The 26,821-nt window shown below is 37.7% G+C and overlaps 5 protein-coding genes across 9 annotated transcripts; 2 read left to right on the forward strand and 3 right to left on the reverse strand.

Moving 5' to 3' along the window:
• The first annotated feature begins 1,599 nt into the window (after positions 1-1,599).
• On the forward strand, positions 1,600-4,637 carry LOC141646867 (uncharacterized). The gene is made up of 3 exons (XM_074454845.1): positions 1,600-2,577; positions 3,393-3,745; positions 4,324-4,637. The coding sequence occupies exons 1-3, from the start codon at positions 1,689-1,691 to the stop codon at positions 4,396-4,398; spliced, it is 1,317 nt and encodes a 438-aa protein (XP_074310946.1). The 5' UTR covers positions 1,600-1,688; the 3' UTR covers positions 4,399-4,637.
• A 2,288-nt stretch (positions 4,638-6,925) lies between these two features.
• LOC141646869 (protein FATTY ACID EXPORT 6-like) lies at positions 6,926-10,366 on the forward strand. The gene is made up of 3 exons (XM_074454847.1): positions 6,926-7,338; positions 9,078-9,165; positions 10,041-10,366. The coding sequence occupies exons 1-3, from the start codon at positions 7,140-7,142 to the stop codon at positions 10,111-10,113; spliced, it is 360 nt and encodes a 119-aa protein (XP_074310948.1). The 5' UTR covers positions 6,926-7,139; the 3' UTR covers positions 10,114-10,366.
• A 260-nt stretch (positions 10,367-10,626) lies between these two features.
• Positions 10,627-14,678, reverse strand: LOC141646868 (uncharacterized). Its single transcript, XM_074454846.1, has 7 exons — positions 14,273-14,678; positions 12,900-13,040; positions 12,449-12,814; positions 12,044-12,289; positions 11,799-11,891; positions 11,238-11,438; positions 10,627-11,122 (listed from the first exon to the last, which is right to left on the reverse strand). The coding sequence occupies exons 1-7, from the start codon at positions 14,594-14,596 to the stop codon at positions 10,907-10,909; spliced, it is 1,587 nt and encodes a 528-aa protein (XP_074310947.1). The 5' UTR covers positions 14,597-14,678; the 3' UTR covers positions 10,627-10,906.
• A 927-nt stretch (positions 14,679-15,605) lies between these two features.
• LOC141646870 (tobamovirus multiplication protein 1-like) lies at positions 15,606-25,316 on the reverse strand. 5 transcript variants are annotated; one of them, XM_074454851.1, is made up of 14 exons: positions 25,247-25,316; positions 19,793-19,972; positions 18,916-19,029; positions 18,715-18,835; positions 18,300-18,390; positions 18,061-18,110; positions 17,826-17,918; positions 17,514-17,585; positions 16,779-16,851; positions 16,626-16,671; positions 16,463-16,526; positions 16,221-16,274; positions 16,062-16,142; positions 15,606-15,987 (listed from the first exon to the last, which is right to left on the reverse strand). In XM_074454851.1, exons 4-14 carry the CDS (start codon positions 18,811-18,813, stop codon positions 15,679-15,681), a joined length of 1,032 nt encoding a protein of 343 aa, XP_074310952.1. In that variant the 5' UTR covers positions 18,814-18,835; positions 18,916-19,029; positions 19,793-19,972; positions 25,247-25,316; the 3' UTR covers positions 15,606-15,678. The 5 variants fall into 5 exon arrangements, with proteins under 5 accessions (XP_074310952.1, XP_074310951.1, XP_074310950.1 ...); XM_074454850.1 differs by having other exon boundaries at positions 19,735-19,972; XM_074454849.1 differs by lacking the exons at positions 17,826-17,918; positions 18,061-18,110; positions 18,300-18,390; ... (2 more) ...; positions 19,793-19,972; positions 25,247-25,316 and adding exons at positions 21,560-21,652; positions 21,820-21,872; positions 22,321-22,411; positions 22,546-22,781; positions 23,445-23,853.
• On the reverse strand, positions 24,944-26,297 carry LOC141646539 (tobamovirus multiplication protein 1-like). The gene is made up of 7 exons (XM_074454410.1): positions 26,276-26,297; positions 26,134-26,179; positions 25,975-26,038; positions 25,403-25,456; positions 25,247-25,327; positions 25,089-25,151; positions 24,944-24,949 (listed from the first exon to the last, which is right to left on the reverse strand). Exons 1-7 carry the CDS (start codon positions 26,295-26,297, stop codon positions 24,944-24,946), a joined length of 336 nt encoding a protein of 111 aa, XP_074310511.1.
• Between the last annotated feature and the right edge of the window lie 524 nt (positions 26,298-26,821).

The following is a 26,821-nucleotide window of genomic DNA, read 5'->3' on the forward strand; positions in this document are numbered from 1 at the left end:
AAGCCCTTTGAAAGTTTAGAGAGAAGAAAATTTTGGGGAGAATGAAATTGGTGGCCAATTTCACGGAGAACTGCCCTATTTATAGGGAAAAGCCCATAAAGGAGGACCAATCAGAGAACAGCCCATGAAGCGTCATCCAATCACCGAACAGACACGTGTCGGACATGCAACCACGGGATGTCAATCGTTGCAACAGTTGAACGTCAATCAATGCAACAGTGACCAAGCGTCTTCAACACGCCCATTCGTATCTCTCCGCCTATTCACCTTCCTCAACAAATTCCCAAGCATCTGTTCTCCGCCGGCCACATGATCAACCAAGCCAAGTAGCGCCGGCCGGGGGCAATCAAAAACAACCGGCACTCTCAACCCTGGTCTCGGCCAACGTCACTTTCTTTTCCACATCGGATGCCCTTTACGCATCCATGAGGAGGGGGGATATGGTACGGCCTAAGGAAAGACCAGGCCGAGGTAAAAGAAGCCGCCGCAGAAGAAGCCGATGCAGAAATTTTTTTACAAATTACTTACGCAGAATATACGCTCAAACGTACATCGGAGCCCATACCACGGCATAGACTACGCTGGGGGCAAATTGATGGGGCATATTCTGCACCGCTGACCAAGTCAACATATTGAGCAAGGTCAAAGATATCCACAGCAAGTCAACGACTTAGACGGCCTAGCCGATGCAGCCCATCGGCCTGTCAGCCTGGGTCTCGGCATGACAACCTGTCAGCCGGGACACATATCCGCGTACTCACATCCAAGACCCCTCGGCGGTGAGTCAACAGGGCCCGCCGGCCTGCCATAGGTCCCTCGGCCGAGGGGTAGATCAGTCTTTCCACCTGCTAGCCACTTGGCCACTACGTGACAAAAGGTGAAAGTCTATAAATACTCCTCAACCTTCATTGAGGAAAGGATCCACAACTTAACCTAAGAAACACTATTCATACGGTATTATCTTCCTTATCTCTCTACAATATACATTCAGCCAAGTAACAACTTACCTCTCTAAGTTACTGACTTGAGCGTCGGAGTGAGTACGCTTGGCACAAAGCCAAGCCCTCAGTTCGTTCATTGTTGCAGGAGAGGGCGAGAGGAACGATAAAGACAAGAAGAATCCAATCCAAGACATCTTACTACAAGCCACGGGTGGTAACTATAACTGCTCTGGAATTACACCCGGAACAATAACAACAAATACAAGTCAAATAATTTTTAGCCAAAACATATTCCCCTACAAATAAATTGAATTTATCTCCAAACATGAATCTCTCATTTTGACAATTTTGTTTTGCTAGAATAATTGTACAATAAGAGTTTGTCAATAAGAGTTTGTCATCTCGAATGACAACTCTAAGACAAATTAAAGTTTCTTATGATAAATTTATCAAAAAACGATCCTTCGTAAATCCACATTCGTCAAATATTTTGAAAATCAACTCAATTTTTTTTGTTCTAAAATGAGCCAAAAAGGCTTATATGATGCTAACGAATTTGAATCCGAATTTGTCATCGCTTATCACTTCATCGGGCGACATGTACGAAAATGGCCCAATTTAACATGAGAATTTGGGTTTAACATGTCCTGCAGTGCTTTTTCTGTCTCAAAGTTCACTGCTTGAAATTTAAAAGCCCGAGTATGAATTCTCTCCATTTATTTATCCTTTCCATTACTTAAATTTCTGATGACGATGTCGATGGTATTAATAGAGGAATCGTTGTATGTGGTTAACCCGATTACGAGTGAATGGGTTGGGCTCCCGAAGCCGGAAACTTGTTCAATTAGTAACCGGTCACATGTTGGGTTCACTGCCCGGGTTGACCCGGAATCTGGTGTGGTAAATAGGTTTATGGCGGTCGAGTATCGACCGATGATCGGGTCAAATTATGGGACTTTATTATGTTTTGTGTCGGATATAGGTAAATGGGTCGAAAAGAGCGCGAATTATATGTTGGGATCGCATTCTTGGAGGGCGGAAGGGTCATTTGAGTTTAATGGGAAGCTGTTTTGGGTTGATTTGGGTGCTGGTTTGATTACTTGGGATGTTAAGGATAATGATTATTTTAAGTGTGTGGAGAGTTATGAGATGGCTGTGTGTCGGTTTATCCCGGTACCAAAGGGGAGGATGAAGCCGTTTGATACGCCTGGGTTGAAGGATGAGAGGTGGGTTGGTGGCGGAGGCGGGTTTATTCAGTTTATGGAGGTGTTTAAGGAGGGACATCGTGTTTTAAAGTGTTGGAGGTTGAAGAATTGGGAGGCTGGTGGTGAGTGGAGTTTGATGTATAAGGTGTCGAGGGAAAATGTCGAAAGGTTTTTCATTTCTGAGACTGGTGGAAGTAATAAGTTACCTAAACCTTGTTTTGTTCATCCTTTTGAGCCGGATGTTGCGTATTTTGAAATCGGGGATTTTATCTTTTCGTTTAATCTGAGTACTCAAAAGGTTGGGAGTACTCAAAAGGTTGGGACTGTTGATGTTTTTACTGCCGACAGACGCCGGGGATTTTATCAATATTTACTTCCATTTGTACTGCCGAAATGGCCTTCGCCAATTCCCAAGCATCTGAAGCGTCTGCGTATGTGACCACTATTTCCTATTAAATCGTTTGCTTAATGTTTTTTACATTGTGATTGTTTGGTTAATCAACTCTATTGTTATGCCTACTGTACTGCAAATGTTGGATGCTCCTGTTTTGTGAAAAATTGGATGTTTTTGGTTTAAAATAAAGTGTGTAGAGTTGTTTTGTGTCGGACACATGGAACGTTGTCTATGTGAAAGTCTTGCTCCTAACGTAGGCTTAAGTTGGTGTTTTGGATTAATATTTTAAAGGATGATGGATGTTGGTATAGCATATCCCTTCTAAAATTGTTCTTAAGTTGGCATTCTGCATTGATATTTTAAAGGATGATGGATGTTGGTAATTTGGTATGGTATATCCGTTCTTTCTAGATGTTCGATTTTGAACTTTTATTATGAAAATAGCTCTAGAGGATGATCGTAAGAAAGCCTGACCATTTCGCAATTTAAACAGCCTTGCTGCTCAATCGTTGTTTTATTCTGTTTCACACTTCTATTCCCTATATTTTCGGCAATTTGAACATTACTCTATTATGCTGATGATTACATGTCCACGATTTCGCAATTAAACAGCCTTGCTGCTCGATTTGAAGTGATATCCCTTTTTCTTTTAAATAGTATCTCAACATTCATCCGGAAAAAAAGCTAGGTGATTATGACTACCCTTACAAGAGTTTGGCGATAATGATTAGTTACAGGCTTAGAATGTGGAAAATTTTGTGCCTGTAACTTTCCTGTTCTATTTTTCAACTTGGTTCAACCAACATCTTTTATTCAATAATTTAGTCATGTTCACGTTATTGGCTATTGCAGATGCGGCTTATGCAAAAGAAGAAGGAAATGAATGTTTCAAGAAGCAGAAATTCATCAGAGCCATAGAATGCTACTCTATGAGCATCGATCAGTCTCCAAACGCAGCGAGTTTTGCAAATAGGGCTATGGCCTATCTGAAGGTTGACAACTATCAAGAGGCAGAGAATGACTGTACTGAGTCCTTGAAGTTTGATGCCAACCAGTTCAAGGTGTATTGGCGCCGAGCTCTGGCTAGAAAAGGGCTTGGTAATCTCAAAGGAGCTTTGGAGGATGTCGAGCTTGGGCTGAAGTTCGAACCAAGAAACAGAGAAGTCATGAAGCTACATGCTGAGCTCAAGTCCATGCTTGAGAAGGTTTGGCTTCTTCCTTGATGTAGTTCTCGTTTGTGGTTGTTCGTGAACATGACTCTTTAATTTTTATCATTGGAGTATGTGTTGGGAGATTATCTAGGATTTTTCCTTAGTCTGCACGCGTGCATGGTAAAACATGATGGCTGATTGTGCCTAATTTTTACCTTTTTTCTTTTTAGAATTCATTGAAGATATTCTACGTCTATGACCTCTCACCCTCTTTTGTCTCCCTTTATCACTTTCATGGACCACCATAGCGATATTTTTTCTGTTCGACTCTCATTTCCTGTCATTGACAGTGAGGTTGAGGTTACTACTGACCTAGTTTCCCGCTTCATAATAGGAATAGGATTTTCGATGTTATTGTTTGGATTCCCAAGGAAGTGGATTTACCACCTCTGGTTGTTGCTTGTTGCTTGTTGCTTGTTGCTTGTTGCTTGTTGCTTGTTGCTTGTTACTCAGTCATGAGAATGTAAACTTGAAAAGTTACTGTCGGATGCAAATAATTGTTGACTACATTAATACGCGTGGTTTGAGACAAATCCATTTTACCTGACTAGACCCACTTGTACTTTTTCCAGGTGTCCAGTGAAGGAGATGAATCTGGTACGGAAGGCGCTGCATGTGGCATGGATGTGAAAGCCGAGGATAACTAGGAAGCGCTTGGTAGTTTCTAACTTTCTATGGTGTCATTGCTTCAGCTTCACGACTTTCATGTTAGCAGCATGTAGATATGCTATTCAAACAAATTAGGAATCTGTTCCTGTATCGTATTAATAGTATGTGTACTTTGCCATGTCGCCTTTGGAACCGCTTTTGACGCAAGCAACTGATGTTAATTATCTGTCTTGTGAATGTTGGGTCGTGTTGCAATCCAAAGTTAATTTCGCATCAGTTTTTTCGTTTGTGTAAATCAGCTTTTTTTTCACCATTTCGTGTTGTTTCAAGAAGCCAAAGACTCTTTCTGACAAAAAAAAAAAAAAAAAAAAAAAAGCGAAAGACTCATGGTTATTCTTTGGCTTTGCAAGATGTTGGGGTAAAGCGAAATAACTTGTTTTGCCATTTGCACTTCTCAGACTGTGAAGAAGCAGTCGCCTGTCACCTTGTCGATTCCAATGGAGTAATATGGGTATGATATTGTGATGTTATAATATACAATCGTGATTACCAGTAACGACTAAACATACTATGACGCTGATGGGTTTAACCCGTGTCACATTAAAAGTAGCAATGTTCATGACTTCACGCTAGCTAACATCTACAACTAACTAAAAAATTGAGTGAGATTTCGACATTTTGTCAATGAGATTATTTTGGTCTTCAATTGTATAACTCTGACTAGTTTCCATCACGATCCAGTCCAGGTTCCTCAACCAAATTTAGCTTACCGGGTTGACCGTCATGACCCGATAACTCTTCACCATGGTCACCGAGTGAATCTCGACTTCTCGAACTAACAGAACCCAAAAATTAGATGGATGAACAAGTTACAAGCAATGAGTGAACTTAATATTGGTCCAAACAAAACCAAATTTACATTTACCTTACGAAGTACGGATTTATTGTTTTAACTTAAATAAATTAAATACAAAAAAAAAATATAACATTAAAATTACACAAAACCTCATTATAGACGGTTCATATCCGTCTATAACTAAAGACGGACCAAATACAATACCACATTTCTAATAGGACAAGCAACAAGTGGGGTGGTGACTGGTGAAGGTAAAAAATGTCACTACTTTCAAGCTATTTGACCCGTCTTTAGCTATAGATGGATATATCCGTCTATAGCAAGACTAGTTGTTAAAATTATGATGATAACTTGAAGTGACATTGGTCAGACCCCCGACAAGGACCCGTAAAGCAAAATTGAATTCAACAAAACCCGAATATAACAAGAGGCATTTTACCCGACCCATAACCAACTCGAATAGCTCAATTACCCATTTACCCCCAAACAAGCCTGACCAGACTAAGGTTCTGTTTGACAATGCATTTCAGCCTTTTAGGTACATAATTTGGTCAAAGTAGCTTATTTGACCAAAATTTCAGTTACCTTATTTTTTTTGTAAATAGCTTATTTAACCAAATAAGCTAGTAGCATTTGAGATTTCAGGTACCTGGTTTGGTTTGATAACCCGTTTTTACCCTTTAAATCTATACTATTAAATTATTATCATATCCTTTTACGTCATTTCATCAAAATCAGTTAGCTTTTCAGTTAGTTTGCCAAACACTTTTTTATATAATCAGCTACCTTATCAGTTCCTAACTTTCAGCTACCTTATCAGTTACCTTTTCAGGTTTCAGTTAGCTTTTCAGTTTTCATCTACCTTTTCACTTTTTAGTTTTCAGTTAGTTTTACCAAACAGAACCTAACCCGACCAACTCGAATAACTCAATAACAAGAGGCATTTTAAGGACTAAGCTTACCCAAAACCTAAATTGACACGACCCCACTCAACCTGAGTAAAAAGTTTATTACTCCCTCCATTCAACTCCACAAGGCCATTATCTCTTTTGCACACTATTCACAAGCGGACATTCAACTTCAATTTTCTCTCGATACATAAGTGAAAATATATTCATGTGAGATCTTATTTGATTCGTCTTTAAGAGTACATTAAAAATATCTAACTTTTATAATTTTTGCAAATACGTAACTAAAAATATTTGTCGAGTAAAAGCCGCGTTGGCAAACGTGATAAAGCATAATGGCCTTGTGGAGTTGAATGGAGGGAGTATCATACACTAACCGTTATCCCCAATAACAACTTAATACCAACCCACTTTAAAAAAAAAAACAAACTCGATATTACCCGACCCGACCCAATCTGCTTCAACTCGAATTATTATAAACTCGAAATAACTCGACCTGAACTCAAACCCAATTGATTCGGTTACCATGTCTACCTCTAAATATCACTCGTACCAACAAATGACCTGATAAATGGGTCAATCGGGCTGGGTTTAGGTCGGTCAACTATTATCGGGTGTTTTATGGATAATAATCAATTTCCAACAATATACACATTTGGAACGATTATATTGAATTGGGTCAATTCAAGTTTAGGTCATGCTTGAATCTTGAGTTCGGATGTCAGGATACGGGTTGGATTATCCGGATCGGTCAATTTTGTCTAGTGTTACCAACAATAGTAGTTGGCACCAACTCTTCCATCACAAAGTACTCACATTGACCGACCAACTCAAATCTCACTTACGAAGGCCACACGCCAATCCAACAACTTTCCCATTTTTCACACATTTCTGGAGTTTTGACCAAAAAAAACTTCCATTTTTCATCGATCTTGAATCTTAATTCCCAAATCCCACATCCGATCACATCAATTCTTTACATTTCTCACATACCCATTTCATAAAATTCATAAAAATGCATGATTTTTGCTTTACAATCCCATACGGATCAATTCTAGTTCTGGGTGGTCTAATCGGATATGCTAAGAAGGGCAGTTTAGTCTCTCTTGCTGGTGGTTCTGGTGCTGGTTTGTTGCTCGTTTTAGCTGGTTATTTGAGCTTACAATCCTTTAAAAAGAAGCAAAATTCCCGCTTTGCCTTTTTTCTTGAGACGGGTATGTTTCGCTTTATATATTCTTCTGTAAAACGGTTTTACATAAATGTTATTTTATTTTAGTTGTGTATATCAATTTTTGATGATATATTCTTGAAATTCTTTCTCTAATTAACTTCTTATCGTGTTTTTAGGGTCCGCATTAGAAAAACCGTGTATTTAAATAGCTTTCCCTTTATATGATCTTTTTTCCACTTGTTCAGGTGTTTTTGTCATTGATTGATGTGTATTGTGTAATGATTTGTTTCTGTAATTGGTATTAGGTGAATAGGTGCCTATATGATCATTGTTTGCTCATTAATAAACGTATTTTCATGGTAAAACTTAAAATGGTAAAAAAAGCCGAATTATGGTACTACCCCCTATTCTCACCAATAAAGTAAGGTGATCTTTAAAACGGAAATGGGGCAATTCTAGTGAATATGTCAAAAAAGGAATATGGGGTAATTCCTAAGAATCGGAGGGAGTACTATATTAGCATAAAATCTTGTGTAAAGCGGTTTTACACGAATGTTATTGTAAAACCACGGAAATAATTTTCACCAACTACGTGGTGGGAGAAGGGCATTATTGTAAAACCGTCTTATAGGAGATTTTGAGACCTACTCCTATACTAGATGACTTTAATAAGTTGGGTGTATGGGTTAGAATTCATAAATACACATGAGTACAATATATTGGGGAATTGGGGATGTACTGGTGGACAATTAGGTTAGGCTGTTTGGACTCTGGAGTTGATGCAGAAATGTTTATGCCAATTTACCTCCGAAAGATGACAACTGGTTGAGATATTAGTGATGGGATTACAAATAAATATACTTAGAATAGCAAAATGAGCATAAAAGAGTAAATGGAAGGAAGAATGTAAAACACGTTTTTGGTACTATGGTCCGATAGTAGCAAAGATGAGTAAGGATGAAATGGTGGAGAGGTGACTTGTGGAAGGATGCACAAAGATGAGTTTTTTCCGTATGGAATTCGATGTTGATGTTGTAGATTATAAGGGACACTCTTGTGAGTATTTTCTGTCTATGTTTATTTGTTTTGGATGGCTGTCTGCAGATAGTATTTTGCACTCCTAATGCAAATGCGATACTAGTACCACCAATGTTTGTCACAAATTTTGCTAAGGTAGAACATTTTGACATCATACGCACTAGGCAATGGACACAAGTACACAACTCATATTCAAGGTCTTTTGTGTAGCTAAGGTACAAATATATAGCAAATTAGCAATCAAAATGTCATGATGAATGAGAGTCTATTGGCATATGTCTCTATGTTTCAGTAACATGTTGAACCGATATATTGCCAACTTCAACCTATATATATGTAAGAGAAAGAGAACATACATCTCGAACTGGTTTGTGCTTGCTTATAATTTATAAACAAGTCAGTTAAGCGTTTATCAGTGATTGTTTCTACCATTTTGGTAGTTGCTTGTGTCTCTTGCATACTTTTGCAATCTGAATATGTTTTCAAGAATGAGTGGTAATCTGTCTTGGCTGGCACTTGTATGTCATAAGCGATTAATTCATACTGCCCATGGCGTACACTGTCAGCGTGATAAATGTGAAGAAATAATCTCCCATAAATCTGCAGAGAATAGAAAAGGGAACTTATCTAGTTATAGAGTGTACAGTGCCGGGTCTACTTAAGAATTTACAAGAAATTTTTATCAGAAGGTCTCTTCACTTTATTAGTACCTGGTGTCTTGAATTTATCTATCTCCCTTGGCAGTGACTGCAATCTTACTTACATATGTCATGGGACAACGTTATATGGAAACCTCAAAGGTCATGCCAGCTGGGATGGTTGCTGCAATCAGGTAATCTTCGTCGCTACTCTGTTGTGGTACATTACTGGTACAGCACATTTTCGGGAGAGCACTGTTACTTGTTTGATTTGTCTCTGTTCTGGAAGAACTTTGTCCATAATTCACAATCATCTGAGAATTGTATTGGCTGTAACTCTATTGGTAGTGGGATCTTGAGTCGGAGACTCATTATCTTTGGTTTTCAGATATGATTTGAGTAAAACAAAATGGCTCATTAAAATGTAAAGGAAGTCTCTTGTATAACGGCCTGACATTAATATATCATGAAGCATCTATTAAAGATGCCTATATCCATACCGCAAGTCCTGGTATTTTGTAAAACTTGTTTTTTTTTTCCGGGTTATTTAGGTCAAATAACTCGTAGTGTACAATACTCCGTAATAATTATGTAAAACACCTTGTACAAGTATGTGGAAAATGTGTGCTTTGGTTATATTTTGATGTAGGAGTCGATCTATACAACTCCCTCCATAGATGGGAGCTTTTGAGGCACTTTCGTAATGTTGTTTGTGGGTTTCCCTGATCAAGGTCAGCTGACAGGAATTGTTCGGAAATAATAGAAAACCTAAACAATCACCATTTTTATGTTGACGTTGTCGTAAATATTTTTCATGGACGGAGTTTAATGTTTAAAAACTAATGTCCTGTAATCAGTGTTACTGGTTATATGGTTTGGGGTTTCAGACAGGTGATCCTCTAACTGAGTCGACCGTCCAACAATGGAGTTCGTTTGTAAACTTGGTTGGTAGTGTTCTTTATGACTGAATCCAGTTTCATGAATCGGAATCCGTTCCTCAAGTTAAATTGAACCGTGCGACAATGTCCTTGATTACTCCTAATCAATTTCTCTTTGCTCTTATTTGCAGTGCTTTCATGACTGCTTTCTATGTATACAAGGTAACAACTGGCGGCAACCACTTCCCGGCCAAGGCCGAATGATCAATTTGTAGACATTATCACATTTACATCAACATGCCAATTCGCTCCGAGTGTATCACTGTGTTGATATGCTATGCATTCCATAGTATATGTATGATGATTTTGTGCATTTGAAAGATTTTGCTCCTTTTATTGTACACTTCCCTACATGAACATTTTGTGGACCAAAAGTTTTAGTTTTCCATAGAAATGAAATGCTATGTTGAGTAATGGGGGCTCGGTTTTCTCGAGCTTTCCTTATCAAACGACCAAATCATCTTAACCGGATCTCCTTAATCTTACATTCAATACAATCAGAAAACCGACACTGCAAATCGAGCAAGAAATAACACTTGTGTTTTGGCGGGATTACATCAGTCCGAGTAGCCACAGTTTCTAATTTGACGGGATTTTGTATTACAACCGGCAGCAACCACTTCAAAATCTGAATGACCAATTTGTAGACACTATCACATCAACATACCAATTCTGTTTTGGCAAAGAATGAAATTCCCAAAAGGTAAAACTCTTGTATAATACGAAAACCGACATTCTGCAAACCGAGCAAGAAATAACACTGCTGTTTTCGATAATCAAAGGAAAACCCTCTTCATATATCAATGAGTGAATACACAACAATCTTAAAAACAAGGTCTTACTATGTACTCCGTATTAAGCTAATAATCAATTCTCCGATTTAAGGAGCGAGGTACGGTAGTCTGTACTGTAGCAGGATTCGGGAATCCGCCGTTTCAGTTACATTTCTAATATGTGCACTAACCTGGAGAAGTAAGCAGATTTCGGCTGCCGAAACTCAACAATAATCGGGTCGATAGTATTTTGGTGGAAGAGATGGGCATCTTTCGTTCATATGCGGGTATGGATCGATGGTATTGTATCCGGGTAGTTCCATTCGGTATTTTCCTAGTATTTGACAAAAAGGAAGCTTGACAGTATCACCATCATTGCACCAACTAGGCAGTCGACTCGAGTTTGTTTCAAAAAATTTCAATGAATATGCATCCTTTATCTGCAATCATATCGGATAATATACAAGTGGTGATTCAGCCAAGAATTTATGACAAAGGAGCGTCACGAAATATAAAGTAACTTACAAGAAAGAAAAAGAGACTGAGAAAACTTACAGTGAACTCAGTAGCTTGAATGGAACTAGATAATGGTCCAAAGAGTCCAGCTGCCTTGTATACTTGAATAATATAAGCAATACACGAGACAGATGCTCCATCTTCATAAATCCAGTCATCGTCTTCTGGGACCGTAAGCAAGTGTTCAAAGGAAGAACCGCGTTTTGCAACTTCTACAAGAATCTCGGGAAGATCAAGATCCTGCATTCAGATACGGGAGCACCACAAGTCTAAATAAGCCAACAACAATTCACTAACGAAATGAGTGTGGTCTGAAAGTTAATTATTAAGAACGAGTTCACGTAGAATCCGATGTAGACCTAATAATATCACCAACATTATCCGGCTATTTACATGCCATAATGGTTTACATGCCATAATGGTTTTATTTTCTTGGATGAATTTATCAAATTTGTCTCTTCACTTAATTTGCTGATCGATTCAGCAAAGTCGGTCAAGACCTCCAAAAGCACAACAATCCGATGCAGACCTAATAATAGTTACAGTACTTTATTTTAAGCATTAGAGCTGATATTGGAGGAGAGTACACGGAACAAATACCGAAGTCCCAAGTCGTCTGTTCAAAGCTTCCTTCCACACTTTTGCTGCATAAGCAGGCTGCATCTGGTTCCATATTGTCATAACAGAAGCAACCTGAAAGCACAAACTCATTTGAATAGGGAGCTCGTAAACACGATATATTCATTTCAGACTTTATAAAATTTTCGATTTATGTCAAGTTAACAAACAAGATTCCGTGGCTGTTAGAGTGGAGGAACTGTAAGGCGTGGAGAGTGATGCCATACCAGATTTCCATCTATTGGAGGAGGATAGTTTTTGTCAACAGTGTCTATCCAGCTGAATACAAGGTTATGATATCCGTATGGTAACCCTTCCATGCTTCGAGCATACTCCCATGCAGCAGTTACATTAAACTTCGCTCGCAAATCAGAATGTAATGGTAATAGCGCAATGTGAGGATTTGTGTCATCTTTTGTCAACTCAAATTCCCACCATTCTTCCCATGGAAGCAAAGCTACAACAGTTTCTCCCTATAAGCAAAATTTCAAAAGAAATTTACGTGAAACTTGTTAAAATCAAATCATGTCAGCTATAACCTCGGAAACCATCACAAACAGAGAAACTTGTTTTCACGGGGGCACGGCTACACGAAGCTACATTAAAAGACATCGGTACTGAAAAGCTCAAACCTGCTCATTATCGTGACCAGATTCAGCAACCCACAGTCTCCCATCAGAGTCCCTCAAACACACAGCACTATGACCAGCAAAAGATCCTGTGACCCATTTCTCCATTGTCTCAAATCCACCCCACAGCCCACGAATTTTCGATATAGCAAGGAAATCTCCAGAGTGTATCTCATCAGCAGTAATATTGGTAACCCAAGGCTGTGGACGTTCATCAAAGGAAGCGCCCATATGATTCTTAAGAAATGCAAGGTTAGTGTTCTCCCCCCAACGATTATTGGTAAATAGAGGAAAGACCTCCCATAATGCTTGTAAAGTTCCCAGCATTCCAGCTTGCAGAAGGAAGATAGAAACTCCTTGATGTTTTACCTGAATTAACGGTATAGACTAATCACTAACATGTCTTGCTAGTTCCGAACAATAACCATGTTGAAGAGTGAACAAATCAACTCACATATTCATATTCTTCTTTCCCCGTCCACTCCTTGAAGTCAAGTGTGTGTTCTCGCGATAAAAAATAATAGTCCCACGTTGCACGATAGGGCGTTGCAAAGACATAAATATCCATACATGTCCAGCTGTGGGCTTTGCTAACCTGGTCCGAAACAAAGAACAGTGAGGTTAAGGATGTGGTTCATATCACAATCAACAGAAAACCGGTTCCCTAATTAAGGGAAGCTTTGTCCAATGATTTCTACACTTCTGCTTACTTATTAAGAACAGATTAAATCACAATCCACCCTATTAGTGTCGATTTTTCTTTTCGCTATAAAGAGAGTCATGAGGGCAATTTAAATGTTGATGGGCTGCGGATCAAGGTCATGACTAGTACTACCACTCTCGAGGACTTTACCTACTAAGCTAACTGACCACTCGTATAGGTAGTCAATGGCCATCAGCTAAGCACACACTGGCCACTGGTTGCTGTCTTGCTCCCAAAATTTGACTAATTGCTAATACACCTACCTACAAACTAAGTCATATGCTCCTCCCCGAGTCCGTGTTACCAGGGAAAATATATCAAAATTTTAGCTAAATAGTAGATAATAATTCAAACAGATTGATAATTTTGAGAAGGAATTCTGAACATTACATCCATAGTTTAGGTAGTTCACAAAAAAATTCCCCAAAGAAATTGGCTTTTTATTAGAAAGAATCTTAGCCTGCAAGCACAGCTAAAATCACAAATTGACCAATGCCCACATCTAATATCCACAAAACTTCTCATATCACTACAACAAGAGCTAGTCTTGCTTAAGACAACAACATAATCATCAGAAGTACCACTAACTGAACCACCTAATAATACAAAAAAAAACACCGTCTTAAGCTTAAAACGGTCTTAAATGAGATTATGTATGACAACAAAATGGAACTATGACAAAGCAAACCCACAACTGCAAAATCCCAACAAACACTTCCAAAAAAATTGCAAAATACATAAAAAAACAAAACCCAAATTTGCAAAATTCCCACAGAACAAAACCCAAAAAATGGCTACATAGTCCCCCGTCCCGGTCAATAATTTACATTTACTTTATTTCCCCTCACAAAATAAAGCAAATGTAAACTATTCACCCCGGAAACTACATTTAACAAAAAAATTCCCACACTACAAAACCCAAAAAATTGCTATATACATTAAAAAAAACCCAAATTTGCAGAATTCCCACACAACAAAACCCAAACAATTGCTAAATTCAAAAAGACCACAAAAAATTGCAAAATTGCCACAAAACAAAACCCAAAAAATTGATCTAATTCAAACAATTATTCATCAATTAAACTCAAACAAAACAAATAAACATAAAATCAAATAATATAAACCTTGAGATGAAGGGTAGCACCACCAAATTGAGAACCAGTTTTATTATGAAACTCTAACCAAGCTGTATTTTCATAAAAGCAAGCTCCTTTCCAACTTAAACTGTTATTCTGCGACGACGGCGACGAAGCGGTGCCAACAAAAGTAGGAAGAAGATCAACTTCACTAGTGATTGTTTTAAGAATTGGCCATGATATTTGTTTTGGTAATAATGGTAAAATGTCTCTTGGATGAAATGGGGTTTTGATTGAAATTGAGATTGAATTTGAGAAGATTGTTGAGAAAATTAGGAGATTGATTATGGGGATTAATGGTGTGTTTGACATGTTAATGGTGGATGGAGAGTTGAAGAAGAACAAGGGGAGATGATGAATGAGTGAATGACGACTTTGGAAGTTTGTAGTTGTGTTTTGTTTGTCTTATGTAGTGATTGTCTCAAGTAGGAGTATATTCCGAGGTGATCAAATGCGGGTTTGGATTGGATATGGTCGGAATTGATGCGATTGTCGGGACTTGAATTGATGCGATTGTCGGGACTTATGGGTGAATGAAGAGTCCATTTCCTTTTAAATTTCAATAATCCAGATTACATTCTGCAACTGTTCAAATTTTATGAATAAAAATAAAAGGTTAATAGAGTGTAAAGGGAAAAATATAATTAAATGGGTTTGTGAGGGAAAATGAAGAGAATCTTAATTGTGGGTTGATGACTTGATGGTTTTGGAATTTGGATGAGTTAGGGGTTCGGATTAATGTATAGTGCAATTCGAAATAGAAGATGTTGGGTCAAGTTCTCTTTCAACAAGTGCTTGCTTAGCCGATTTGGAAATATATTTGTAATAGTTATAAGCGATGTTAATAATGAGTATAGATCTTTTCTACTTCTTAAAAAGAAATTGGATGTCCGTTATCTTTTTAGTAGCTTAGATTTAATTTTTGGCCGATGAGGGTAATCGTGATTTTACTAAAGAAAAAAAATGATTAATGAATGAAAATTGAAAAGGGAATTATAATCTATAGTATTCGTCAAAGAAAATAGGAAATGGAGAGAATCTTATTCTAATTTCCGATATATTGTCAATCTCAAAATGTGAGATTGTGCCTAGTCCTACTAACATGAGTATGATGTTTTCTCGGTTAATACTCAAATTGGAAATGTGGAATACTAAGAAAAATTTAACCAAGACTCGGACTCGTTTGCGAGGGTTAAGACATGACACGGTGTTTGAGTATTATAGACGGTTATTTCTGGGCAAAGTTTTGAATTTCTTTTATCTAGAACGAACAAAGTATGGTAGATTGTCTGGATGAAAAACACGCAACACACGACCAAAGTGAAGTGTTGAAGTAACATAGATTAAGATTTCAGACGGAATAGGCCTGAAACAAGAATTATAGAATTTTTATATCAAAGTTGAAAGATGTAAGAAGCTTTATACAGTGAACTACTAGTGAAGTTATATCCATCCATCCATCTAGCCTCGAACTCCCAACGCACCTTCAAATCGAACCTGGGAAAGAAGCATCGAACCAAATAGGCTACAACAAGTAAAGTGGATGTAGATCTTCCAATGCCACTTAACGACCAGCATAATGAAGCTCGAACCCACTTTAGTATCTCGCACTGAAGGGATGGATGGTTCCGATCCCATACGTGTCTTGGAGGTAGCTTTCGGAGATTAAAGAGAACAAGCGCACAAGGCAGCATTTCAACAAGCTGTTCCATCATCAGAAATGTTAATAATAGAGGAGATAAATTTTGTTAGTAGACGATTAATTATTGATGATTACCATGTAGTAAATCAGATCGAAAGCTGTCGGGTGATCCAAAACTTTGAGAGATGCATCCACATTGAAGGCAGTCACTGCAGCCTGTTATCACATACAGTATTAGGGAATATAGACAAAAACCTCGTGTAAATAATACTACCAGCAGAAGTTAGAACTTACTGTAATGCAGCGAATTAGAAAAGACGTGAAACAGATTGCTGTAACTGATTTCACCTGCATTAATATCGGACATATGTTCCTTTAGATGTCAAACAACAGTAAAACACATCAACGAAAATAGTTTCTTCAGATCATAACTCTTACGGAGTAATAACTACGTCAGCATCCAAAACCATGGGAAACCAGGAAACGTATATTTCGTGATCACTTTGTGAAGAGGATTTCAGAAGGAAGAGACAAACCTGGTGAAGTTTCTGTTGTCGTCCCTTAGATTGAACTGGGATGTTGAACAGCATCGTATATAACCTGTAAGTAGAGCAATACAGTTAACATTCTTGAGAAATTACTTTCCTTGCTACACCTGCATAGACTGCGGTGGTTACTATAGTCAAGAAAGTAGTTTACCTTCCCCCGAACAGCAGGAATCCAGATGCTGCAATAATCGACACCACTGGAGAAAAAAAAAAAAAAAAAAGTCACATAAAGGAAATTCAGTGATTTTAAGGACCAAATTTAGACGGAAATAGCGGCATTTGCAAAAACAATTAGATTACTAACCTGCAATGAATACTTGGCTCATGGAACCAACAAAACTGTTGTCATACAGCCATAGAGATATCCATATTAAAACCTGTCACGTTAAAACAAACAATCTTAGCACAGCGATGTGAAACAGTTACATGTATCAATGTATGTATTTATCGCATCACATTGAGTACAGTGGTTAATCATCCTGAAGAACAGCAGCTGACCGCAACCATAGCCTAATGCAAATTAACCACGCATACCCCCGTAAAGATATAAGCTAATACAGAAAAAGACTTTTAGCAACAGAATGCTTTCAAGTCCGCCACCACCGCTACAATAATAATGAAACAGGCTGAAGAAGCACAGTTAAAGTCAAAAGTTGATTTCCATCTCAATTCCCAAAAGATCTTGTTTCCATAAACTATCCTGATAGCACAATGGTCCGCATTAGATTGTACGCAGTATACCTTTAGAGTTGTGGCAGTTGTCGGTGTAATGCCAGTTCTAAGGCATCCTCCAACCTTGCTTATGATATGAGTTAAAAGTATTTAACGGCTTTTGCATTTGTAGAATTGTAGATATGCTTTGTAATACGAGTAGTATGTTAGATATATCTGGAGATAGGATATTGATTCTAAAGCTTTCCGGGAAAAAAAGTAATCTTTAGGTTGTGCATATGCAAATACGACACGGACTAAATCCAAGCGTAAAGAAAAGATCTCCCAACATAAAAGAAAGAAGAACAAAAAGGAGAATCAAACTGACCTGAATAACATATATTACACAATTAGCTGAAACATAGCAAGCCCTCGGCCTATCTGCCGGAAAACCTTTAGCCTGCTTGTCAATAAAATTCAGGCAGCATTAGTGTCACTGTCAGGCATATGATTTGAAATCACATCAAATGCTGCCAGCATTCAGCAATGCATAAGGTAACCAAATGTAGGGTAGTGCATCTGTAGTTTATGTACCGGAAACTAACAAAGCAAGACATAGACTGCAAATGCACGGCTAAGAATGCTGGCGTAGAACTTATTTCAGTCGAAATACTCAAATTTTAAGAACCCGAATTATTACCTGATACCATATCTCAGCCCCGAAAACAACCAACAGTGTGTAAGTGCTAAAGAATAACAGCCCAGGGAGCTCCACTAGCACCGATGTTAACACCTGTTGGAAGCATTACATAAGATTTTAAAAGGGCAGCTTAAGGAGTTTCCGCAATGCTGTCGTTTTTAATACATAAACTCTTTAGATTACATTATACCCCAGGAGTGAAGAGCAGAAAACAAATTCTTGTAAGAGAGCTTACCTTAGGTTTTAAAACAACAATCATGTGGAAGCGAAAAACAGCAGCACGAACTGCAATTATACAAAGCATCCATCTTAGGAATACACATATACCCCCTCCGTCCCATTCATTTGTTTACCTTTTTGATTCTTTGTGAGGGGTATTTTAATCGAAGGTAAACAAATGATTGGAACAGATGGAGTAAAAAAAAAAAGCAAAGAAAATGATGTAACCGAGCAAGAGGGACAGTCCTCAGTCACCTCCATTAACAAAAATATTCATGAGGATGAAAACCTTCCGTGTACTCCATCCGTGTGTACGCGATCTTGATTGAATCCTTATAAATTGTATCTGCCATAAAGAAACTATTTAAACCCCCAATATGGCAACATTCATAAAACTCATCGACGTCATACCAGACTTCGTTATTGAACTTAGCTGCTCAAGGTCAGATACTTAGATATCCAACCTATGTTACTCATCCCAAATTCAATGGACAATAGGAGGAGAAACTCCTTGATTTATACAACATTCAATTCTCACATAATTCCGTCTAGGTAAGACACTCATATGTGACATCTTTTATGGGTTGGAGTCGTCTTGACGTCTTCACACGATCAATCAAGGAAAAGCAAAACAGACAAGAACCCAAAAGAGAAAAGAGAAGGAAGTTACCAGGGAAACAACAGTAAAAAAGGCATAGGCTGCAGAAAGAGTGAAAAACATTCCACCGTTCAACTGAGCTGACTCGTTCAACTCGTCCCCCTTCGCCATTGATTGATTATATCTTGCTTAACTGATTAAATTATACGGAGTATGACGATTATAATATTTCAACTGATGGAGGAGAATAAGTAGAAACAGTAGATGACGTACATTGGAGAGGAAAGAATGGTAGTTCCTTGAACAAGTCACATAGTATACTGCATGTGACTGTCAGCTAGTTAATGAAGAAATCCCAGACTGTCAGCTACTCTTGCTTAAGACCGCCTTAACCGAACAACATAATCATCATAAATATCACTAAATCAACCAACTAGTATAAAAAAAACGCCGTCTTAAGCTTAAGACGGTCTTAACTCTTAAATGAGATTCTGTATTACAACAAAATGGAACTATGACAAAGCAAATCCACAACTGCAAAATCCTAACAAACACCTCCAAAAATATTGCTAAATACATCAAAAAAAGAAACCAAATTCACAAAATTCTCACACAACAAAGACCAAAAAATTGCTAAATACGTTAACAAAAACCCAAATTTGCAAAATTCCCACACAACATGACCAAAAAAATTGCTAAATAAATTAAGAAAAAAAAAACAAATTTGCAAAATTTCCACACAACGAAACCCAAAAAATTGCTGAATACATTAAAAAATAACCAAATTTGCAAAATTCACCCAAAAAAAAACTACAATTATTACCGAATACTAATATGGCCACATATATTGTATTTTAGGCCGATAATTATTACTAACAAAACCCAAAATCAATCCATCCTTAAACTTTTTGTATTTAGGCCGATAATTATTACTAACATGTATTGTAATTATTACTCAAAGTGTTGAACACCCAACACACAACCTAAGTGAAGTGTTGAAGTAACATGTACTTATTGCAAGAAGCTTTTTACAGTGAAATTGTCCTTCAAAAGGTAGGAATACAATCAATCCATCCTCCAACTCCAACACACCTTCAAAGCAAATCTGGGAAAGAAGAATAAAGGTATAAAATAAAACCAAATAGCCTACAACATCTCAAGTAGATGTGGATCTTCCAATGCCACCCGACAACCCGGATAACTAAGCTCCAACCCGTGTTAGTATCTCGCGCTCAGTTGATAGATGGTTCTGAATCTGAGCTTATACGTTTTTTGGGGGCAGCTTCCGAAGAATAAAGAGGACAAGCGTGCAAGGCAGTATTTCAACTAGCTGTTGTTCCATAAAAAAACAGGCATAGAATATCGTCAGAATTGTTGATAATAGAGCAGCTAAATTTTGTTAGTAGATGATTAGTTGACGATTACCATGTAGTAAATCAGATCAAAAGTAGTTGGGTGATCCAAAACTTTGAGAGATGAATCGGCATTGAAGGCAGACACTGCAGCCTGTAATCACATAGTATTAGGGAGTACAGACAAAAATCTCATTTAAATACTACTAGCAGAAGTTAGAACTTACCGTAAAGCAGCGAACAAGAAAAGACGTGACACAGATTGCTGCAACTGATTTCACCTGCAATAATGTGGGTGTTTAAAATCCAACATACTAAATTTAGTATTTCAAAGCTTAAATCTAATTTTCCACAAACACAGCCCCTGAACTAAATTAAAAGGTAAAAACCAATTCTAAGACGAAACCCATTTCTAAATGCATCTCCTGTAACAGCGCGTTTAACTGTTTTCTATCCACCCCATGCACTTTTTAACTATGTTGCTCTGAATGCATAGACAAATCTGAAAAATTCCAATGGTAGATTGAGAAAGAAACAGGCATTAAGACTAGTTTCATAGCATATATCAACTGCTATCCAGAAATTTCTCCCAAAATCTAAATTAATTTAAGTGTTAACCATAGTTTTTTACGATAGAGATACAAAAACATGGGAATCCAGGGAAAGGAAAATAGTCTCTTCAGATCATAACTCAAAGTAACTACGTCAGCATCGAAACCATGGGAATCCAGGGAAGACACATTGTAAGAGGTTTTCAGAAAAAAGAGACAAACCTCGTAAAGTTTCCGTTGAAGCCCCTTGGAATCAATTGGGAAGCGGATCAGCATCAAATATAACCTGTAAGTAGAGCAATAAAAATTAACATTCTCTAGATATTACTCTCTTTTTCTTCATCACCTGCATAGACCCGGTTTCTGTCGTCAAGAAAATAGTTTACCTTCCTCCGAACAGCAGGAACCCAGATGCTGCAATAATAGACGCCACTGGGGAAAACAGAAAAGAAAAACATGTGACATAAAGGAAACAGGATGTTTTCATGGACAAATTTAGGCAGAAATAGCGGCATTTGCAAGAACAATATAACTAACCTGCAATTAATACTTGGTTCATGGACTTAACAAAACTGTTGTCGTACAGTGACAGAGCTATCCATATTAAAACCTGTCGTGTTAAACAACCTTAGCACACCGATGTGAAACTCATAGACCAAATCAATGAGTAGACAGAAGATCTCTACCCACCGGCCACCGCATAAAAGAAAAATTAAACTGACCTGAGTAACATATATTACACAATTAGTGGACATATACCAAGCCCTCAGCCTATCTGCCAAAAAATCTTCAGCCTGCTCGTCAATAAAATTCAGGCCGCATCAGTGTCAGCCATATGATCACTTAAATCACATCAAGTGCTGCCAGCATTCAGGAATACAGAAGGTAATCAAGCGTAAGGTAGTCCATGTTTAGTCGGAAACTAACAAAGCAAGACATAATCACATAAACTGCAAATGCACGGCTTAGAACTCTATTTCAGTCGAAAGACTCTTGAAGTACCCGAACTGTTACCTGATACCATATCTCAGCCCAGAAGAGAACCAACAGTGTATAAGTGCTAAAGAATAACAGCCCAGGGAGGTCCAGTAGCACCGATGTTAACACCTGTTGAAAGCATAACAAAAGATTTAAAAACATCTGTCGTAAATATGAGCAGCACTGCAGCATTACATTATGTAAACTCTGTAGATTACATTATACACCAAGAATGAAGAACAGGAAGCAACAACTGTAACATCTGTAAGGGAAAAAAAAATTCTCAGAGTGCTTACCTTGGGTTTTAAAACAACAGAAAACACGTGGAAGCCAAAAACAGCTGCACGAACTGCAATTACAGAAAGCATCTATCTTTAGAACACGAGTACAGTTTTGCTAAGGACTTTCTCTTTCCGGTCTTCTCTCCAGCGTTAGCTTGTTCTCTAATAGAACGATTAAATAGATCGTATTTTAATATTTTAACATTAACTACTTATTGACATGCATTGTAGAGCTAGGGGGGGGGGGGCTAGCAGAGGCGGTCGCCCCCCTGGCGGATGAAATTTTCGAAGGTTTTAGTTAAATTTTTCGAAATTTTTTCGAGGGTGCCTTATGAAATTAGTCGTTCGCCCCCCCTAAGTTCAAATCCTGGCTCCGCCACTTGATGCAAGTGGACAAATTTATACTCGTTACATATTTTTTACTCTGAAGAGAAGGTCGGTAGCAATCCTCTAAGAACACACATATAAAAAGATGCAGGAAAACAAAAACAAGCAAGAGGGATAGTTGTCAGTAACCTCCATTAACAAAAACATTCATGAGAAAGAAAAGCTTCTGTGTACTCCATCCGTGTTGACGCAATCTTGCTTTAATCTTTATAAATTGAACCTGCCATAAAAATTCATCAACTTTATATATCAAACTTTGTTACGTATACTGCTCGAGGTCAGATCCGACCTTATGTTACCCATTAACCGGAACCTAAAAACGAAAAGAGAAGGAACAATGAAGTTACTACTTACTAGGGAAACAACAGTCAAGAGGGTATAGGCTGCAGAAAAAGTGAAAAACATTCCACCATGCAACTGAGCTAACTCGTCAATCTCGTCCCACTTCGCCATTGAACGATGAGTGATAATTATTTTGATTAATTAAGTAATAAGTAATACAATAATTATGACAAATCATGTGATGTAGAACAATGAGTAGACAGCAGTATCTTGCCATGATGTTGTAGAGGAAGGAGTTATCGTTGACCCTGTGAATTCAATAATATACTAGAAAATCAATAATTTTGTTGAGAAAGAATCCTGAACAATACATAAACAACCTTCTCATTAAAACCGTCAGCTAGTCTTGCTTAAAACCGTCTTAAACGAATGGAATTAATATAACCATCAAAATTATCACTAAATGAACTACATAGACAACATAGTACTTGGTACAAAAAAACGCCGTCTTAAGCTTAAAACGGTCTTAAATGAGATTCTGTATTGCAACAAAGCAAATCCACAGCTGCAAAATCTGAACAAACACATCCAAAAAAATTGGAACACAAACAAACAAACTTTGCAAAATTCCTACACAACAAAAATGGGAAGATTCATAGGATATTTTCACTAATTTGTTAGTGAATCTTTCCATATTCGACTTATTAATGTGCACCTTAGGGCTTAGGGCACACGTTAGAAAAACCGTTTAAAAAAAACCCAAAATTGCAAAATTCCCACAATTCCACACTACAAAACCCCAAAAATTGCTAAATACATTAAAATAAAAGCCAAATTTGCAAAATTTCCACACAATAAAATCCAAAAGATTGCTAATTACTGTAAAAAAAAATTTGCTTAATTCAAACAATTACTCATCAATGAAACTCAAACAAAAAAAAGAAATTAACATGAAAACAAATAATATAAACCTTGACATGAAACTATAACCAAGATGTATTTTCATAAAAGCAAGCTCCTTTCCAAGTTAAGCTGTTATTCTGCGACGGCGACGACGAAGCGGTGCCGACAAAAGTAGGAAGAAGATCAACTTCACTAGTGATTGTTTTAAGAATTGTCCATGATATTTGTTTTGGTAGAAATGGAAGAATGTGTATTGGTTGAATTGGGGTTTTGATTGAAATTGAGATTGTAATTGGGAAGATTGTTGAGAAAATTAGGAGATTGATTAATGGGATTAATGGTGTGTTTGACATGTTAATGGTGGATGAAGAGTTGAGGAAGAACAAGGGTAGATGATGAATGAATGATGACTTTGGAGTATAGGGTATCAAATGCGGGTTTGGGTTGATTATGGTTGGAATTCGGAATTAATATGGGTAGATAAGACAAAAATTAAAGTGATTAAGGGAGTCATAAATAGGGATGTCAACCAAGTGCTTGCAGTCTAGTGGTAGACTTGGGTAACCTCAAAGCTTGCAAAGGCAAGAATTGCGAGGTCCCGTGTTCGAACCCACGGATGAGCAATTGCATGCGGTTATCTCGGCGGCCCCGATTGGGGTGGTTTACGTGGTCAGGGGTGACGTGTGGAATCGGGGCCCGGGGATTAAAACCCCTCGTCACCAAAAAAAAAAAAAAAGCCCGGGGGATTAAAACCCCTCGTCACCAAAAAAAAAAAAAAAAAAAAACTTGTGTACTAGGTAATTAAATGTTACACCATTTTGCGGAAACTTATTTGTATAAGATGTACGAGAGTACGAGACTAATATGTTTTAGATTCAATATTTATATTTTTAAAAATTATTTTGTGAGGAGATAGATAATTTGGCGAGTAAACGGGTCCCCGCGGGGCGGGGACAGGTTTAAAAAGTTCAACCCGTTGCGGGTCGCGGGGCGGGTGTGGGTACGCATTATAGTTCGCGGATGCGGGTGCTGGTTACCCCTCCTCCACACCCACCCCGCCCCATTGACATCCCTAGTCATAAATGACATTTTTATCTACTTATGTGGGTTTTATCTGACCCGATATCAAGATTTATTTATTTATTTATAATCTTTTAGAAAGAAATCGAGTCTCATTTGTCTTTTTGATGTTAGTGAGTAAATCCCAAAAAAGAAATGATTAATGAAGTAAATGGAGAAGATCCTATTCCGATGTTAGTTTTAAATCTTAAGAGGGAATGGTCCATTTGAAATGAGAACTGGCGAGTATTCTATACGGTTATTTTTGGGCAAAGTTTTGAATTTCTGTATCTAGAACAAAGTGTTGTAGTGTCATGTTCGGTAGAAATATCCAAATGTTAAACACGTGACACACAAATAAAGTGAAGTGTTGAAATAACTAGCTTACATACAATTTTTAATCAATATTTAAAGATGAAAGAAGCGTTTTACAGTAAAACTATCCTTCAAAAGTTGAGAATACAATCAATCAATTCATCCATCCTCAAATTCCCAACACACCTTCAAATCAAACCTGGGAAAGAAGCACATAACCAAATAGGCTACAAGTTAAGTGCATGTGGCTCTTCCAATGCCACCCGACGTCCCGGAAAATGAATTCCAACCCTTTTTAGTATCTCCTGCTCAGTGGATGGATGGTTCCGAGCTCATACGTTTTTTGGAGGCAGTTTTCGGTGAACAAAGAGGACAATCGCGCAAGGCAGTATTTCAACTAGCTGTTGTTCCATCAAAAAACAGGCATAGAAAATCATAAGACTTGTTAATAATAGAGGAGCTAAATTCTGTTAGTAGATGATTAGTTGACGATTACCATGTAGTAAATCAGATCGAAAGTTGTTGGCTGATCCAAAACTTTGAGAGTTGCATCGGCATTGAAGGCAGACACTGCAGCCTGTTATCACATACAAGTATTAGGGAATATAGACAAAACCTCATGTAAATACTACTAGCAGAAGTTAGAACTTACTGTAATGCAGCGAATGAGAAAAGAAGCGAAACAGATTGCTGCAACTGATTTCACCTGCATTATTGTCGGTTCAAAGCTCAAATCTAAATTTCCACAAACACAGCCCCTAAACTATAGTGAAACCTAATTTGTAGACAAAAACCAGATCTAAATGCAGCTTCTGTAACAGCGCTTTTAGTTGTTTTCTATTTCACCCGATGCATTTTTAAACTATGGTGCTCTGAATGCATATACAAATCTGAAAAATTACAATGGTAGATTGAGAAAGAAGCGAGCATTAAGACTAGTTTCGTAGCAACTCAACTGCTATGCAGAGATTTCTACCAAAATCTGAATAATTAAAGCGTTAACCATAATTTTTTCACAACACAGATACAAACATCAGCAACTACAGAGATATCGGACATGCGTTCCTATAAATGTCAAAACAACAGGAAAACCCGACAAGGAAAATAATTTCTTCAGATTACAATAACTCATCATAACTAAGTCAGCATCAAAATCAGGGGAAGCCAGGGAACGTATAATTTGTGATCACTTTGTGAAGAGGATTTCAGAAGAAAGCGACAAACCTCGTAGAGTTTCTGTTGTCGTCCCTTGGATTCAACTGGGAAGTTGAACAGCATCATATATAACCTGTAAGTAGAGCAATAAAATTAACAATCCTGAGAAATTACACTTTTTTCTACACTTGCATAGACCGCGGTTACTATAGTCAAGATATAGTTTACCTTCCCCCGAACAGCAGGAACCCAGACGCTGCAATAATAGACGCCACTGAAAAAAAAAATGTAACATAAAGGAAACACGATGATTTCTTGAACGAATTTAGACAGAAATAGCGGCGTTTGCAAAAACAATAAGATAAGTAACCTGCAACCAGTACTTGGCTCATGGATCGAACAAAATTGTTGTCATACAGCCATAGAGATATCCATATTAAAACCTGTCATGTTAATCAATCTTAGCACAGCGCTGTGAAACATTTACATGCATGTATTTATCGCACTACATGGAGTACGGTGGGACATCAATGAGCAAAACCGTTCCTCTGTCCCCCTGACATTAATCATCATGATGAATAGCAGCTGAATGCCTGACTGTAAGCCGTAATCATAAGCCTAATGCAGATTAACCTCACAAATCACCATAAAAAGTCCGCCTTAGATATATCATTACAGTGGCAGTTGTCGGAGTAATGCAAGTTCTAAGGCATATCCTTCTGACCTTGCTTATGAGATACGAGTATTCAACAGCTTTTGAACTAGTAAATATACTTAATACTCCGTAACATTTTGAGATAGAAAATGGATTCTGATGCCTTCTGGAAAAAAAAAAAAATGTTTCGGCTGTGCATATGCAAATACAACACAGACTAAATCCACGTGTAGAGGGAAATCTCCCCGCATAAGAAAGAAG

Source organism: Silene latifolia, chromosome 3 (genome assembly GCF_048544455.1).
Source record: "Silene latifolia isolate original U9 population chromosome 3, ASM4854445v1, whole genome shotgun sequence".
NCBI lineage: Eukaryota > Viridiplantae > Streptophyta > Magnoliopsida > Caryophyllales > Caryophyllaceae > Silene > Silene latifolia.

Excerpts from the sequence above, each read along its gene's own strand:
- LOC141646867 (XM_074454845.1), top strand. The coding sequence starts at position 1,689 with ATGACGATGTCGATGGTATTAATAGAGGAATCGTTGTATGTGGTTAAC. Across the intron at positions 2,578-3,392 it reads CAAGCATCTGAAGCGTCTGC|ATGCGGCTTATGCAAAAGAA; the intron begins GTATGTGACCAC and ends TGGCTATTGCAG. Across the intron at positions 3,746-4,323 it reads TCAAGTCCATGCTTGAGAAG|GTGTCCAGTGAAGGAGATGA; the intron begins GTTTGGCTTCTT and ends TACTTTTTCCAG.
- LOC141646869 (XM_074454847.1), top strand. The coding sequence starts at position 7,140 with ATGCATGATTTTTGCTTTACAATCCCATACGGATCAATTCTAGTTCTG. Across the intron at positions 7,339-9,077 it reads TGCCTTTTTTCTTGAGACGG|TGACTGCAATCTTACTTACA; the intron begins GTATGTTTCGCT and ends CTCCCTTGGCAG. Across the intron at positions 9,166-10,040 it reads GGGATGGTTGCTGCAATCAG|TGCTTTCATGACTGCTTTCT; the intron begins GTAATCTTCGTC and ends TCTTATTTGCAG.
- LOC141646868 (XM_074454846.1), bottom strand. The coding sequence starts at position 14,596 with ATGTCAAACACACCATTAATCCCCATAATCAATCTCCTAATTTTCTCA. Across the intron at positions 12,290-12,448 it reads CTGGTCACGATAATGAGCAG|GGAGAAACTGTTGTAGCTTT; the intron begins GTTTGAGCTTTT and ends TTTTGCTTATAG. Across the intron at positions 11,439-11,798 it reads ACAGACGACTTGGGACTTCG|GATCTTGATCTTCCCGAGAT; the intron begins GTATTTGTTCCG and ends ATCTGAATGCAG.
- LOC141646870 (XM_074454849.1), bottom strand. The coding sequence starts at position 22,644 with ATGGCGAAGTGGGACGAGATTGACGAGTTAGCTCAGTTGCATGGTGGA. Across the intron at positions 22,412-22,545 it reads TCTTGACTGTTGTTTCCCTA|GTTCAATTTATAAAGATTAA; the intron begins GTAAGTAGTAAC and ends TTTTTATGGCAG. Across the intron at positions 16,852-17,513 it reads GTGTAATATATGTTATTCAG|GTTTTAATATGGATATCTCT; the intron begins GTCAGTTTGATT and ends TTAACGTGACAG.
- LOC141646539 (XM_074454410.1), bottom strand. The coding sequence starts at position 26,297 with ATGAGCCAAGTACTGGTTGCAG. Across the intron at positions 26,180-26,275 it reads GAGCCAAGTACTGGTTGCAG|TGGCGTCTATTATTGCAGCG; the intron begins GTTACTTATCTT and ends TTTTTTTTTCAG. Across the intron at positions 25,152-25,246 it reads TCGATCTGATTTACTACATG|CTAGTTGAAATACTGCCTTG; the intron begins GTAATCGTCAAC and ends ATGGAACAACAG.